General features: G+C 36.0%; 1 protein-coding gene across 1 annotated transcript; it reads right to left on the bottom strand.

Annotated features, from left to right (window-relative positions):
• Positions 1 to 893: 893 nt before the first annotated feature.
• LOC125808967 (ABC transporter C family member 5) lies at positions 894 to 13,944 on the bottom strand. The gene is made up of 12 exons (XM_049488645.1): positions 13,813 to 13,944; positions 11,382 to 13,672; positions 10,937 to 11,257; positions 10,770 to 10,856; positions 8,953 to 9,648; positions 8,641 to 8,805; positions 6,004 to 6,298; positions 5,373 to 5,584; positions 2,628 to 2,933; positions 2,153 to 2,216; positions 1,789 to 2,028; positions 894 to 1,562 (listed from the first exon to the last, which is right to left on the bottom strand). The coding sequence occupies exons 2-12, from the start codon at positions 13,479 to 13,481 to the stop codon at positions 1,450 to 1,452; spliced, it is 4,599 nt and encodes a 1,532-aa protein (XP_049344602.1). The 5' UTR covers positions 13,482 to 13,672; positions 13,813 to 13,944; the 3' UTR covers positions 894 to 1,449.
• Between the last annotated feature and the right edge of the window lie 1,712 nt (positions 13,945 to 15,656).

The following is a 15,656-nucleotide window of genomic DNA, read 5'->3' as shown; positions in this document are numbered from 1 at the left end:
CCTTCTTAGTCATATCATAAAATTTGCATAATTGTTTTACTTCAGCTATGTCCTTGAAGGCCATACTCTTAACAATCTCCTTATAATCTTGTAAACTATCAGATATATTCCTCTTTTTTAGTAACTAAAATTTTCAATTCATCTGTATCATAATCTGAACAACTAAACACCATTTCATTATTAGTGTCTTAGTGAAGAATATAATAATACAAATCAAAACACACTCAATATAGTTTAAAATGCTTTTAAAACAACGGAAAATGGCCTAAAATACCCTTGAACTATTGGAAATGGCACAACATTACCCTTCATCCACCTGTTGGCCACAAAATACCCCTAATATCTACCTTTAGGTCCTATATTGCCCTCTTTTTAACAGACCTCAATTTAACCCAATTAATAAATTAATTAATGACATGTCATGCATCTATTGGTCATCCTATAATTAATCTAAACTAATTGAAAAATCCACCCATTTCCAAATCAAATCGATCCGCCCCAAATTTATTTAACCCATTCGTCCATTCATGTTTGAGTTCTCGCGAAAAAATAAGTGCTTGCTTGCTTGGTACAAAGTGTGAGTTCTACAATAGTGATAATGATAAATCAAATGCCTTACAAGTGAGGGAGAGAAGTCGATTTATAGTATAAATCTTAACCAGTACTCCATATTTTGTGTGTATTCAGCCATTCATAATGATATTAATATGCACCTTGAAAACGTTACGTACCTTGATGTGACCGGCCTACAAATGAGGCAAATCACCTCGAGTGTGATCTCCTTTCTAAGTTGTTCTTGCCTAAGGCATGCTTCATGAAATGCAAGAACAATAGAAGCAGCACCGAAATTAACGGTACTTGGAGATTGGCCACTCAAAACTTACAAGGGTGGCTTGATAAATAGAAGCTCGTCTATATAAATAATTTGCATGGACTGAATCATATTTCTGTTTGGCAGAGAGGAAAACAAACTAATTAGCTCCTGCCTAAACTACAGAGATGCAAAACAAGTAAATCTGGAAAGGTGACACATTTCAAACTAGTATTTTTCTTGAGAAACGTAGGCACTAAAGTTGAGTTAGTCCTCTACAAGATGAGAAATATAATCAAAATTTGCTTATCGAGAAACCTAGTTCACGTCAGATACAATTTCTTCTCTTCCTACTTATTACCAACCTCTGCTGCCTAGCTTATTTTATGTTACAGAGTATGCCGGCAATGCATGAACTCCCATCATACCTACACAAGAATTGAGCATGGCCTCTACCACAGAAACTAATTTCAACATGTAGCTCCCCTGTGCTGCTTGCAGATACCTCCCCTTCACCATTTATACTTCTTCTTCTTGCCCAATGAAGCAGCAGCAGGAGTGCTAGCCAGTTCATTTTTCCTCTGGCATTCTGCTCTTCTTTGCTTTTCCCATCAAAATCTTCAGGCTTGCTACCCAAATTAAAAATCGGGCATGCCACTAGATCTTGTTGAGTACTCTGACACCAACTTGAGAAACATAGAAGATTTGTCCTCTAAGAGTCGTGCTGGAGTATCAAATTCAGCCACCCGACCTGCATATGCATCGAATTTTATCAAGCTCAAGCTATCTCAATGTGACAAGCATTCAGATCATAATACGTATCAACAAGAAAAGAAACATAAGCACAATCTCGCGCACACACTACTCATCCTCTTTAAAATTTCTTTTTTTTGTGGTCAAGGTGAAGAAAAAATCTCCCTCATATATAGTCTTGACACCCATTTCTACCCAGAACAAGTGAATTACAGAAAACGCACCATCACTGAGGACCAGGACAAGATCACTGTCAATAACTGTAGGGATACGATGTGCAATGGTACAAACAGTGCAGTCCTTAAACTCTGTCCTAATAATCTTCTGGATGAGGTTATCTGTTGCTGAGTCAACCGAGGCAGTGGCTTCATCAAGCACCAAAATTTTGGCTTGTTTAAGTAAAGCCCGCCCAAGAGATACAAGCTGTCGCTGGCCCACACTCCAATTCTCTCCATTCTCCAGGACTGCCAGGCATCAGTTTGACGAAATATTTGATGAGAATTCAAAAGAAAACCAAATAACACCATTGGAGAGGCTCCCATCACTCTCAGAATTGCATGTTTCAGTCCAATCTAACAGAAAACATACCTGGTGTATCAAGCTTTTGATCTTTATTCCTGACAACCTCTCCAAGCTGGGACTTTTCAAGTGCCTGAAGGGAATAAAGGAATACCAAACTGCTGTCAGTGTCGGAAAGCAAACAATGATCCACTAATGGCTTCAGCTTCTACTTATAAAGAATATTTTTAAAAAAGAGAATCAATTTTTGGAAAGACAAGTTTAGGAGCAACATAAATATTAGGAAGAAATAGGTAAAATTACTCAAAACAATCTGCGAACCTACAACTACAAGCTTAAGAAGTAAAACATATGAGAGCTAAAATAATGTAGGAACACAGTTCTGATAGCTGTTCTGGTGTCTATGATGGGAGAACTCCTTAATAAATTGGAATTTAAACTTCTTTATTTCTTTGTTTCCAAACGTCACATCAGTCTAATTAAAAAAGTCTCTGCCTTTAAAACAATGTGTAGGTAACAGGGAGAAAAGCAAATCAGTTATTACCTGCCATATTTCTAGATCTGAGTGTTCGTCAAGTGGGTCAAGGTTGTCTCGAATTGTCCCTTCAAATAATGTTGGATCTTGGGGAATTATACTCAGACGACTACGAAGGTCATGAAGGCCAATGGTTGAAATATCAATGTTGTCTATAATTATTTTTCCACCTTCTGGTTCAAGCAATCTGAATAAGGCCTGAATCAGAGTAGATTTGCCACTACCTGTGCGCCCCACAATTCCAATTTTCGTTCCTCCAGGAAATTTGCAGGATACACCATGAAGCACAACTGGAAGACTCTCCTTATAACGAACCTAAATAGGAATAAAAATAGTCATTAGCTTTTCCTTTCCCTGATGTTAGGGTGAAAGGTAGGCGTATTACAAGTTTTTTCTATGAGCTCTGCCGAGATGTTAATTCCCAGAGTCCAACAGTGGTATCAGCTTTTTAAAACTTCCATGAACTAGGCATGACATTTGACTGCATCCAGACGTAATTACCCTAAAATGCATGCTTAAGACAGTGAATGGATATTGTGAAAAATATATGAGAAGAATATTATTGAATTGTTGTGTTGTTAACATTATTACATAAAGACCCTATTTATAGACCCTAGAATACAATCCTTTACCAAGTAGGATACTATTTAGTATTCCTATTTCTATTTCTATTACTATTCCTATTCTAATAGGATTGTATAAACCTATTCCTATTCTAATAGGATTGTATAAACATATTCCTATTTTAATAGGATTGTATAAACCTATTCCTATTCTAACACTCCCCCTCAAGCTAGTGCATACAATTCATGTACTTAGCTTGTTACAAATGTAATTAACACGAGGACTGATGAGGGGCTTGGTGAGATATCTGCAAGTTGATCACTCGACTTCACAAAATTGATAATCAATCTCAATGTGCTTGGTCTTCTCATGAAATACTGAATTTGATAAAACACTGAGTGATAAAATTACAGTATTGGAACTTCCCAAGCCAAGCTTGCAAGGACTGTTTCAGACCATAGAGTGACTTACCTAATCAACATACAAGGCTACTAAACTCCCACTGAGCAACAAAATTAGGTGGTTGCTCCATATAGACTTCTTCACAATGCAACGGTCGTTGTAAGTGCTCAAAATCTAGTATAAAGTATATGGATCATGTTGAAATCAATAGACGAGTCGATATCAAACAAGTCATCGAAAAACTGGCCAGAACATGCTCATATGTCGGAGTATTAGATTTGATGGCTAAAAGTGGTCACAATCTAAGAAATAAAATTATATGGGTAGGGTCAGAATGATGTCACAACCCAACTAGAAAATAGAAATAATATAGGATAGTTCGAATTGATGGAACAACCCTATTGAAAAAGAGAAATAATATGGGTAGGGTCGGAATGATGGCACGACCCTGCTGAAAAAGAAAAATTATACGGGTAGAGTTGGAATGATGGCACAACCCTACGCAAATCAGATTTGAGGAGTCACCAGAAAGACGAATGAAACTATGCAAATCAAATCTGAGGAGTCACTGAAAAGACACATGATGCTATGCAACTCAGATATGAGAAAATAGTTTGGAAAAATCCACGGTACTACACAAATTAAATATGAAAAGTAGTCCGGAGAGATGCACGGTGCTACGCAAATCAGATATGCAAAAAAAAAGGTAGTCACCGGAAGGATGTCACGATGCTACACAAATTATATATGAAAAAGTAGTCACTGGAATGATGGCATAGTGCTACACAAATTAAATATGAAAAAGTAGTCACCGGAATGATGACATGGTGCTACAAAAATTAAATATGAAAAAGTAGTCACCGGAATGATAGCACGGTGCTACACAAATTAAATATAAGAAAGTAGTCACTGGAATGATGGCACGGTGCTATACAAATTAGATGTGAGAAAATAGTCACCAGAAAGATACACGGTGACCCAACTTTTGCTAACATAATTGTTGGCCAGACGGGCGGCATATATGAGTAATAGCCGCCCGCCGGCAGCGGAAGCTCTTAGATTTTCTACCAAGATCGTAGAGGCTCTGATACCATGTGAAAAATATATGAGAAGAATATTATTGAATTGTTGTGTTGTTAACATTATTACATAAAGACCCTATTTATAGACCCTAGAATACAATCCTTTACCAAGTAGGATACTATTTAGTATTCCTATTTCTATTTCTATTACTATTCCTATTCTAATAGGATTGTATAAATCTATTCCTATTCTAATAGGATTGTATAAACATATTCCTATTTTAATAGGATTGTATAAACCTATTCCTATTCTAACAGATATAAAAACAGAGACTTGAAACAGTTACAATTCACTGAACTTTAAGACAGATAAATGAACATGAAGATGCAAGGACATGAAACATTTGCAGTTCAGAATAGGCTTGACAACATCCTTTCCTGTCACTATCTCCCATTGACTGTTTCTCTTAGTACTGTCAGCAGTATTCCTCTCCCTTGTCATCTGACTTAACTCTTACAAAAATATAATTTTCGCTTTCCCACTAAAACAAAGAAGTTTGTGCGTCTATTACCAAAACTTCATTCGTTCATACAATTACATAAAATTAAAGGCTTGATGATAAACATTTCAACCGGAATAAGAAGAGGAAAAACTCAGACCACAGAAATATCATAAATTAGTTTTATAATATTGAATTTCAACGCCAGCATGATCTAAAAACAAGAAAACCATATGCCACAAAATAGAAATACAAATCGTGCATACCTTTAAATCAATCAGTTCAATGGTTCCTTCTTCTGGCCATGACGACGGGGGACGAGGTTCAATAATTTGTGGGGCCTCACTAGGAATATGACAATATTGATGAATCCTTTCTATTGAAATAATCTTGTTTTCAAGCTTGCAGAAACTGAGTATCCATCGTGACAGGCGTGCATTCAAGTTTAGGCCATATGTCACAGCAAGACCTGCCATACCTATGGGAGTAGATACATGATAATTAAAACTATGATATCAATTCTATGAATCTGTAAGACAAAAATAGGTGCCCCTCTTGCGATATTTTTTTGCAAATAGTTCCCGCCATCCTCCCCTTTTTTTTCCTGATAAGTAGTTCCAACATCCTCGTACGACTTGAATCAATTAGTGTCTGAATAAGGCGACAGCACTCAAAATTCTACCTTTCCCATTTAGAATTGATTGACCTGAGTTACATTCTTCTCAATGTTTTATGAATTGCTTGTTAGTAATTATGGGGTTAAAATGCACAAGAAATCAAAATTATTATCAACTCGAAGATTCATCAAATGATCAAGACTTGAAGCAAGATTTTCATCATATTGGCAAGATAAAGTACTTACTACGACATTACATGGAATAAATATAATGTACTTACTAGGATCTATGCTCCCATGAGGAAAGCTCACAAGTAAAACCATGCAGAAAGCAAAGACAAATGTAGAGAGCAACTCCATGCGTAGGCAAAGCCATTCGATTGCTGCAAGACTGCAGAAGAATGGTCGAGCAAAGCAATCCAAGAGATAAAGGTTCCTCTTCATAAATCTCTTTTCTTGTCCAAAACCTCTGATTGTTGCAGCTCCAGCAATTGACTCAGCAAAAAGATGAATGATTGGAGATTTTTGGATGCTAACAATGCGAACTAGTTCCCTTGATGAAGCCATATAGTATTTCTGCACAGATTTTACCACAAATACTTTTACCCTTGCCCTTTTTATGCTCAAGTGAAATAAAGTACAAGAAAACTCATTAAAAATAATCAGTTGAAAACTGGACGATGCAGAATGTAAGTCCATAACTTGCATGTATGAACGATTTCAACTTCTGCAGGGGATTGGTGGCTAGTAATGGAAAATGAAAAGAACAAATATATATTTTGCCAGTAATACTCTAGCAGATGGTTCAAGTTGTGCTAAATCTAGAAAAACAGTCTTTAAAACTCCAATTATGCACCACCAAATGTCCTTATTTACTTTGGCTACCCAACTAGATGGTAACAGTAGGAAAATATTCTTATATGATTACAGATAGTCTGCAAGTAATTGCAAGACCATTTTCATGAGCAGCAAAGTTATCTTTAGAGAATGAAAAATAATCTAAAAGGGCAACCTAGAAGTAGCATTCATATGTTGGTGGAAGCAAGTATACAGAGATGGAGTTGGTGGGATTCTAGCACCCTACAGGACATATATGCTTTCCCAAATCGGGGTCAAATATAGTTTGTTGATGAAACATTTTCAGCACTATAAGATTCACAAAACCCCCAAAACAAAATTTCTTCAAGAGAATGCTCCACATGAAGAATTATAACCAAGGATTAGATGTTATTGATTTATGTTAACACAAATTACTACTAATTATAATAGGGAATAACAGTATTTCGCCGATTTTTGTACTGGATCTTTTGATGCATGTATTTTTTTCCTTTCGGGCAGAAAGCCACAAAAAATTTGTTTAATTCCTTTCCTGTCCCAGGAGAGATCTAGTGCTTTATCTTTTCATAAAGCGGGCCCAGTAACTTCTCATTTCTCACGTAGTTCTCAAGACTCACAAGATATTTAAAATGTGGGCCCTTGTGAGCTTTTCATTGCACGACATACCTCTCAATTGGCAGTCTTTTGAAGTCATTATACTTCTTGTTTCTGTCTTTATTCTTTTCTGTTTTTTGTTTTGTTCTCTTTAATAGAGTTGTTAAAAAAAATACAACTATAACCAACCAACCTTGCATAAGAAACATAAAATCAGTTAACCAACTTTAAGTAGAACTAAGATGTAAAAATTGTTAGATTAGAGTAAATTTGTAAAGGTCCAACAATTTAAAGATTTAAATACAGATTGAAACTGGTACAAACAATATACTCCCTCCTTTTCAATTTGTTTGCCTGGTTTTGACTTGACACTGAGTTTACGGAAGTAAAGAAGACTTTTGAATCTTGTGGTCTTAAACTAAAGATGTGTAGAATGTACCAAAATGTCCTTTTGATCTTGTGGTATTAAACATGCCATGTGAAAAGATAGAATTAAAAAGTTGCCAAAAAACGAAAACATGCATTATTTTTGAAATGGACTAAAAAGGAAAGTAAGACAAACAAATTGAAACGGACTTAAAAGGAAAGTAAGACAACAAATTGAACGGTGGAAGTAAATTAGAATGATCAAAGCTTTTTGTAAAGGTAAATGAGACATCCTTTACGAAAATGAGACGCCAATGTCCATATATTATTCAAAATATCTGAAAAGAGAAGTGGAAATAAAGATCAATTTACTGTTATTACACTTCTCATCAAGAAAAAGTAACTCTCCATCTAATTTTTAAGGAAGAATAGAAAGTTTAAAGAAAAAATTCAACCGTAAGAAGATACTTAACTGTAAAATAGTCAAAATAATTTGCTGGTCTAACATCTAAAAGAGAAAATTCCTTACCTAATTTATAGAAAATGAGAGGTAATAAAAGTAAAGAAAACAATATCTAATAACTCTTCGGCTATTCCATACAATCTATCTTTTTTTTCAATTATCATATGAATATTGAAGTTTTCTCTAATATTATATTAAAGTTGTCAAATATATGTGAAGATATATTTATAAACAACTTGATAAGATTGAATTTCCAATCTTTAACTAGAACTTCAAATTATAATATGTTTGAAACTCTCGCACAAAACACTTAACAAACACAACCTTTTTTTTTATATTAAATACTAATGAGATGTCGCGCATGTGTCTAGAGAATATTAGAATTATAAAAGTATCTCACCAATACCTTCCTTGACAAAGAACCTCCAAAATTGAGCCAAAGATGTTATATTTTTATATTGTATTTGTCGATGGAAGAAAACTTTTAGGATGAACTAGCACATTAAAGGAAAGTAAATATGAGTGAGAGAGAGAGAGAGAGAGAGAGGAAAAGCAGATTGTATCACTCGATAATCTTGTGAGTTTTTGATGTATAAACTAAGCAAAGGATTTGCAGAGCTCATGCTTAAATCTAAAAATGGTCTGTCCCGTCAGTTACCTGCATCCATAGGCAAGCAATCGCCATTGGGATGACAAGTAGTAACACTTGCCAGGTAACTGTTGTCATGACACCAACAATACCAATAAGCTGAATTGTAGTTGAAGCGAAGCCGCCAAGTCTGAAAGGAATATCAAGATCAACCACACTTTGATCAATCGACACCTGGTAAATCATAAGAATCCCTTAGAACAATTGCTCTACCCAAAAAATAGGCAATAAAGAAGGCAGGGAAGGAGAATCATGGAAAAATCAAGTATGCAGAGGATTGCATAAAAATGAATGTTAAGCAATAACAATACTTGGACATACGCGATTCAATATCCTCCCTGCTGGTGTAGAGTCGAAGAAAGACATTGGAGCCCTAAAGATTGTTCTTAGCATTTTCAAAAATAATTTTTGTGCAGCCTCTAGACCAAATGTAGCAACCAGGACTGCCCTAATAAAGATAAACCATGAGCTTCCAAAAGCAAGGGCCATATAAACACCAATAAGTACCACACTAGTCGTCCTAGGACTGTCCCCTGGAGTTTGTGGATTTGCCCAAGCCATCCACCAATTACTAGCTATTTGGAGCACCTGAAATAATGTCTGTGCAAGAATGATAAGCGGAATCAACAAGCCCTTATAAGCAGCCGCCATATATGACAGATAAACTTTCATGCTAACTTTTCCCCTCTCCCGTTCCTCTTCCTGAACAAGCTGTTTTTTTCTCAATCTTTTAGCTTTCTTTTTCTCTTTGATTGCCTTCTGATCAGGAGCCGAGACACCTTCTTGTACTTCTTTTGCAAGACTGTCAATACTCTTTTCGACTGAATCACGTTTTTTAGTCACTAAAGCAGAACCATCAGGCGAAGGATCTTTATCTGATTCTTCAAGAGATTGGTTCGAAAAATCCATAGCTTCAATTGCTTCATGATGAGCTGAAACCAAAGCATTGAAGTCAGTCCCTGCTTGCAGAAGTTCATCATACTTCCCACATTGACAGATACGACCTTCCTTCAGGACCTGTGAAAGGAAGCTAAAAAGTCATTTGGGAATTAATGGTGCCCTAATACTGATTAGAAAGGATGTTGACAGGTCAAGTTTGATGTCTACTCCTTCATCACTTTAGAATGTAAAAAGGAAAGGCCCAAGTGTAAAACCTTTTTAGATTGTAGTATATTTAGATCTGTATACCTTGAATGGTTAAAAACATAACATACTTCTGTAGATATTTCCAGCACACTACCACTTATCAGAAACAGTTGTGAGAAATGACACACAAGAATTAGTTTAGGCTTTATTTTCCTTTTTACAGAACTTTTAATCTCTTTTTGGAAAAGAACTTCCTGCTCTGTTGGTGGTGGAACTACAAAGTCATCTGAAACAGCGTTGTCAAAGGCTCATAAAGTGTGCTGGAGACTCGACACTCAAAGAAGCTCAGGGAGGACACAGCACCCAGCTTAAGTTGAGCTTCAGAGTAGGCATGGCACTAAGGAGTGCGTGTTATTGCAAAAGTGTAAGACTCTTTAGACCTGTGAAAGGAAGCTAAAAGCATACTGCTCCATTTTATAACTTGTTCCTCAAGTTCCTCAACCACTACTTTTTCATCTTGACAATTCATATTTTAGAACAGCCACAACTTACAAGCAAAGCCACTTTTCCTTGCAGTTGTATTTATGCTCCTACATTCTTCAAATTTCAAAGAAGAAAAAAATACACACAATTTAACTTAGAAGCTGAATGAACTAGATACCATGCTATTAGTACAAGCATAGATAATACAAGATCACTTTTTCTGAACTATTACCATACCTCAACTTTCATCTCGCTTTTGAACTGAGAACAACGTACCCATTTACCCAGTGTAAATCCCACAAGTGAGGTCTTGGGACACTGGTGTGTAAGCAGCCTTATCCCCTACCTTGTGAAGGTAGAGAGGCTGTTTTTGATAGACCATCGACTCAAGTAACTTTTGAACTGAGCATATTAGCATAAGATCCATGATGACAAGACAAAATGAGGATACACTTGACAAAACAATGATAGTAGTTTCAATAGAGGCTTTCAAGCTATAGAGGAACATTTTGCACACAATCGGACAGGACAAGGAGCAATATTAGATAGTGAAAGAATACATCACCTACCAATATCACATCAGCAGCTGGCAAAAATTCAACCTGGTGAGTAACAAAAACCACTGTTTTTGTTGCTAGTGCTGTTAGTATGTACTCCTGCAGTAAAATAATTGCACATTCAGCAAATTTCCTTCTAATTGAGAAGTAGAAATGATTAAGCAACATCTATGCATCACCTTAAATAATTCTGAACCAGTGTGTGCATCAACGGCACTAAACGGATCATCCAGTAAATATATATCAGCGTCCTGATAGAGCGCCCTTGCAAGTTGCACACGTTGCTTTTGACCACCACTAAGATTTATGCCTCTATCACCAATAATAGTCTGATCTCCATGAGAGAAAAGCTCCAAGTCCTTTTTCAGAGAACAAGCATGAATCACGGCCTTATATTTTGTCTTATCCATTGGGCTACCGAAAAGGACATTATCTTCTATCGTCCCAGATTGTATCCAAGCTGACTGTGAGACATAAGCAGCAGTTCCACATATTCTAACCTAACACAAATATAAAGGTAAAAGCACAACAAAAGAATGCTGATTAGAGCTTCTCCCATATACCCAAAATTGGATATTTTGAAAATCCAAGAAAAAAGTGAGAAAAATCTTTAATTTGACTTACTTCACCAGAGATTCTGGGAATCTCACCAAGGATGCAAGAAAGGAAGCTTGATTTCCCTGAGCCAACCACACCACAGACAGCAACACGCATGCCCTTTTCAACCTTTAGTTGTATGCCTGCCAACGTTGGACTTGGAGAAGATGGATCCCAGCAAAATTCACTGTCTTTAATTTCTATTGCCACATTTGTGATGTCCCGAGGCAGCACAATGGTTGCATCTTGCTGCAATTCTTCCTCTTGCAGAAATCCAGCAATCCGATCAAGGGATACCTTTGTCTGAGCCATCATTGACACCAAGTCAGGAAAATTCCTAAGTGGTTCTTGGAGGATCCTGAAAGTCGCCAAAGCAGAAAGAACACTTCCTGCGGTAAGCTGGCCGCCCAATAGTATGCAAGTGCCAAAAGTAACAGCTGAAACAAATATTGGGGAGCTCCAGAAAATGAAGGTGATGAAAGCTTGGGAGTACAGAGCTTTCCGAAGATACTTGAACTCCACATTCCGCATGTCCTCTAGCATTAATCTATACCTATCCTCCCATGCTTGCAACTTGAGAATCCTCATGTTCCTGAGGCACTCAGAAGTCTTTCTCATCCTATCGTCCTTGGCACCCATTAATTTATCTTGATAGTCTTCTTGAACCCTAGCTAATGGGACGGTTGCAACAATGGATATTATGGTGGCAACTAAAGTAGCCACAGATGCAATACCAACATTTTTATACAAAATAGCAAGAGCCAGAATGATTTGAAGAGGAAGCATCCATATATCATGAAGATACCATGAGTAGTCTCCTACTCTCTGAACATCCACTGCCATGTAATTAACAATCTCTCCACTAGAGTGGCTTTGCCTCGCGGAACTTGAGAGCCTCAGTCCCTTGCGATATACCATTGCAGTGAGAGCTGATCTCACATGCATGCCCAAAATGTCAACCCCAAGATACCACTGCCGGGTTGTTAAGGTCTCAACTAACTTCGCCGTGAAGAATATTCCAGCCAAAATGTATCCCTCATGAGGAGACGTCTCCACTCCTGCTAGGTAGTCCACGAAGTAACTGATCAAGTATGGACCCACATAAGAAACACAAGTGTTCAAGCCTGCAAAAACTGCATTGCAGGCAGCCTCCTTCCAGAAAGATTTCAGAATGGCCCAAGCTAAAGAAGGCTGCTCTGAAGGATCTTCAGCCTTCAATTTTTCCCAATTTGCATTTAGTACCTTGTAATTAGTCTTAGAACGATCTCGTTGAGCAAGAAGTGGAATGTCTTTCAGCTCAAGAGGCCTCTTTGCGCCTACTGAAAGAAGTGGGTTTAACCAAGAAAGAGTAGCTAAACTGATAAGCCCCGCATCACTGTAAGGAGTAACTTTAAGACATGCCGGTTCTTCTTCAGGGAGCAATGGCTCCTGAAGATCAGAATTTCTAGTTATTTCTATACCAGTGACACCCCTAATAGCAACAAAACAGAGAAAGGCAAGAGAAGGGGTAACAGCAAGATTTGCAAAGACATGAGAATTTAAATGGCTTGAGCCTTCTATTGCCAATTCTCTACTATCAGAGTACAAAGTACACAAACAAATGACAAAAGACACCACCCACCATACCCTTGACAACAATGAGAATTTTGAACTGCCTTTATACTTACAGTAAAGAGCACTGAAGCTCAAGACAATCCAAGCCAACGTCTGAATTACAGGAAAGAGTAACAAAGTCCAATTCACGCTACTCCCTTGCGTAGCCTTTCTTATCAAACCAACCCCATCATAACCTAACACCACAACATGCACAAACAAGACATAGAAGCTACACAAAACTGAAGCTTTAAACGCTCTACCTATCTCGATGCTCTGAATTTCCACATCACCTCTCCTCCTACCAGGTACTGAATTACCATCCGAATCATCCTTCCGAAATCGAACCCGACCCACACAGAGATATATCTGCTTCGCCGATACAATAAACAGAAACACAAGAAAGAACGTCAAGTTGACACATATGGACGATAACTCCAAGAAATTAAGTCCTTGAAAAGCGGTGGAAAGTGAGAATAGGCTCGTATGACGAGAAATTGTAGCTGTATCAAAGAACAGATTGATACCCATCATGGGAAGTACCAATCTTATACTGTTGTAAATGAGGATCAATTTCTTGAAGATGGGTGTTCGTAATACTACTCGTATTATATTTTAAGAAGCAATACAGTTGAATCTGGCAAAAGGGCATTTCACCATCTGGACATGAATGTGGTGTCCATACCGCATAAATTATGAAAAGTAACCCCAGAGAGAGAAGGAATCTGCAGACACATAACAGATGAAAACAAATTGATATTGCATCACAAAACCCAACAACACAGAGTATGTGTATATGGTATTAGGGAAGGTGACAAATTGAAAATCAGAAATGAAGGGGTTACACAAAATCCTAAAAACTGACCTGGGTTTTTGTTATTTTCACTGAGAAGATGAATCGTTTATCGAGCCGCTAGAGATTGCCGAGGCAAATTGTTTGCAAAGGATAACTGTGTAGCTACTAAACACACAGAGAAAAGTAGCTACAAATAACACACTTGTGGTTAGTGATGATTTTTTTTAATTTTTTTTTTTTATAAAGAGAGAAAAACACAGATCCACCATACTCTGTCATGATTAATATATACGTGTACAAAATAATTATCGCGAAAGAATATGATGCAGTAGATGGAGACGGCAGATGCTGATACAAATTTAAAATAATCGGACTCTATCATAGCACAGCAATATGTTTGGAATCATTAGACTTGTGAGGTGGTGATGATCAGTATTTTTACATTTAAAGAGTTTGGGTTCGCATAGGACTCTTTCTGATTTTGAATAAAAACAAACAAAACAATCACACTTCTTTTTTTCTCATTAATAAAATATAATATAAGTATATTAGTGATTATTTTTTTATAGAAATGAGATTAAAATATACTAGGTTTGTAATGAAGAGGTAGGGTCATTATTTATCCCAATGAAGCAGAGAGGAGAATAATGGTAGCTCTGATTTGGAAGAATATTTAATATACAACTCTAGATCATACTAATGATTTATTATAGACAAAGGCTAGGTTTTTAAAAATAAATAAATAAATTATATTGAGATCTTAGGAAAATACACATAAATTTGTTGAGATTTCTTAGGCAGGGTTTAGAAAGGAAAAAAAAAGGATTTTGTTTAATATGATGTCTGATATTGACATTGGAACTTGATTATATTTGAATTTGTATTGATTATCATTTCTTCTTTTATTTTTCATCCGATATCATATTTACATGGGAGTTCGAGTATATCTGAATTCACACCGAAAAATCTCACATCTTTTCTTCTCTTTTTTTCATGTGCGGGATAGCCAAGGAGACTCGAACCCATACCTTGTCATTTTCCTTTCGTTGTCATTTTCCTTTTGTTTGTTTATTGCTCACATCGTCGTCACTCCACCCACGAAAATTAACACTATCTTCACTTATTAATTATTATCCACCTGACTCTTATTATACATGCTACTCGAATATTAAGGATCCGTTTGGTCATTAAAAAAATCAATGTTTGTTTAAACAATTTAAATATAATTTAAAATAATATTTAAAACTTTTATATATAAAACTCAAAATCATGTTTTTACTTTTTTCATTTTCTTAATTATTTTTTTTCAAATGTTATGTTATTTTCTTTTAGGAAAAAGGTCAAAAAAATACTTCCAAACTATTTGAAGTAGGTTAAATTATCTTTTATTATATTTTTAGCTTTACTATTGTTTACAATTATTTTTTCTTTGTAGACTTTAAAATACTTTTCGTATTATTGGTTATATTTTCTTCATTATTTTTTTCTTCTTCTACTTAGGTTTGATGCACTAAATTTGAGAGGGCCTTGCGAAAATAGTCTATCTAAAGTTGCGGATACTCTATTCTTTTCAGACTCCACTTAGTAGAATTTCACTTGATATGTTATTATTATTATATTATATTATATTTTTGACTAAAAATATCTTTGTCACTAGTTATTTTTTTTTATCAAAAGTGGATAAGTGGTCAAATAACTCAAAAATATATTCTAACTACTATCTACTCCTCTAAAACAAGGGAGAATAAGCCTATTTTAACCCCATTTCGAATAGTTTAAAAGCAAATTTGATTTATTTCTTTTTATTTTGGAGCAATCGTTGGCAAAAAAAAAGTATTTTTGAACTGTTTAAAGGGACGACATTTTTAAGTTTTATAAAAATGTAATGGAAGAAAAAGTTAACTTATTTTAAA

The sequence above is a fragment of the Solanum verrucosum genome, unplaced genomic scaffold (genome assembly GCF_900185275.1).
Source record: "Solanum verrucosum unplaced genomic scaffold, falcon-dt-bn FXZP01000435.1, whole genome shotgun sequence".
Taxonomy (NCBI): domain Eukaryota; kingdom Viridiplantae; phylum Streptophyta; class Magnoliopsida; order Solanales; family Solanaceae; genus Solanum; species Solanum verrucosum.
Note: the sequence above shows the minus strand (reverse complement) of the source record. Positions and strands in the feature narration are given on the sequence as shown.

Bases quoted from the DNA above. Each gene is read 5' to 3' on its own strand.
- LOC125808967 (XM_049488645.1), bottom strand. From the start codon at position 13,481: ATGATGGGTATCAATCTGTTCTTTGATACAGCTACAATTTCTCGTCAT. The intron at 8,806-8,952 runs GTATGTCCAAGT...ATGATTTACCAG, and splicing joins CAGGGAGGATATTGAATCGC to GTGTCGATTGATCAAAGTGT. The intron at 6,299-8,640 runs GTAACTGACGGG...AAATCTGTGCAG, and splicing joins TTGCTTGCCTATGGATGCAG to AAATACTATATGGCTTCATC.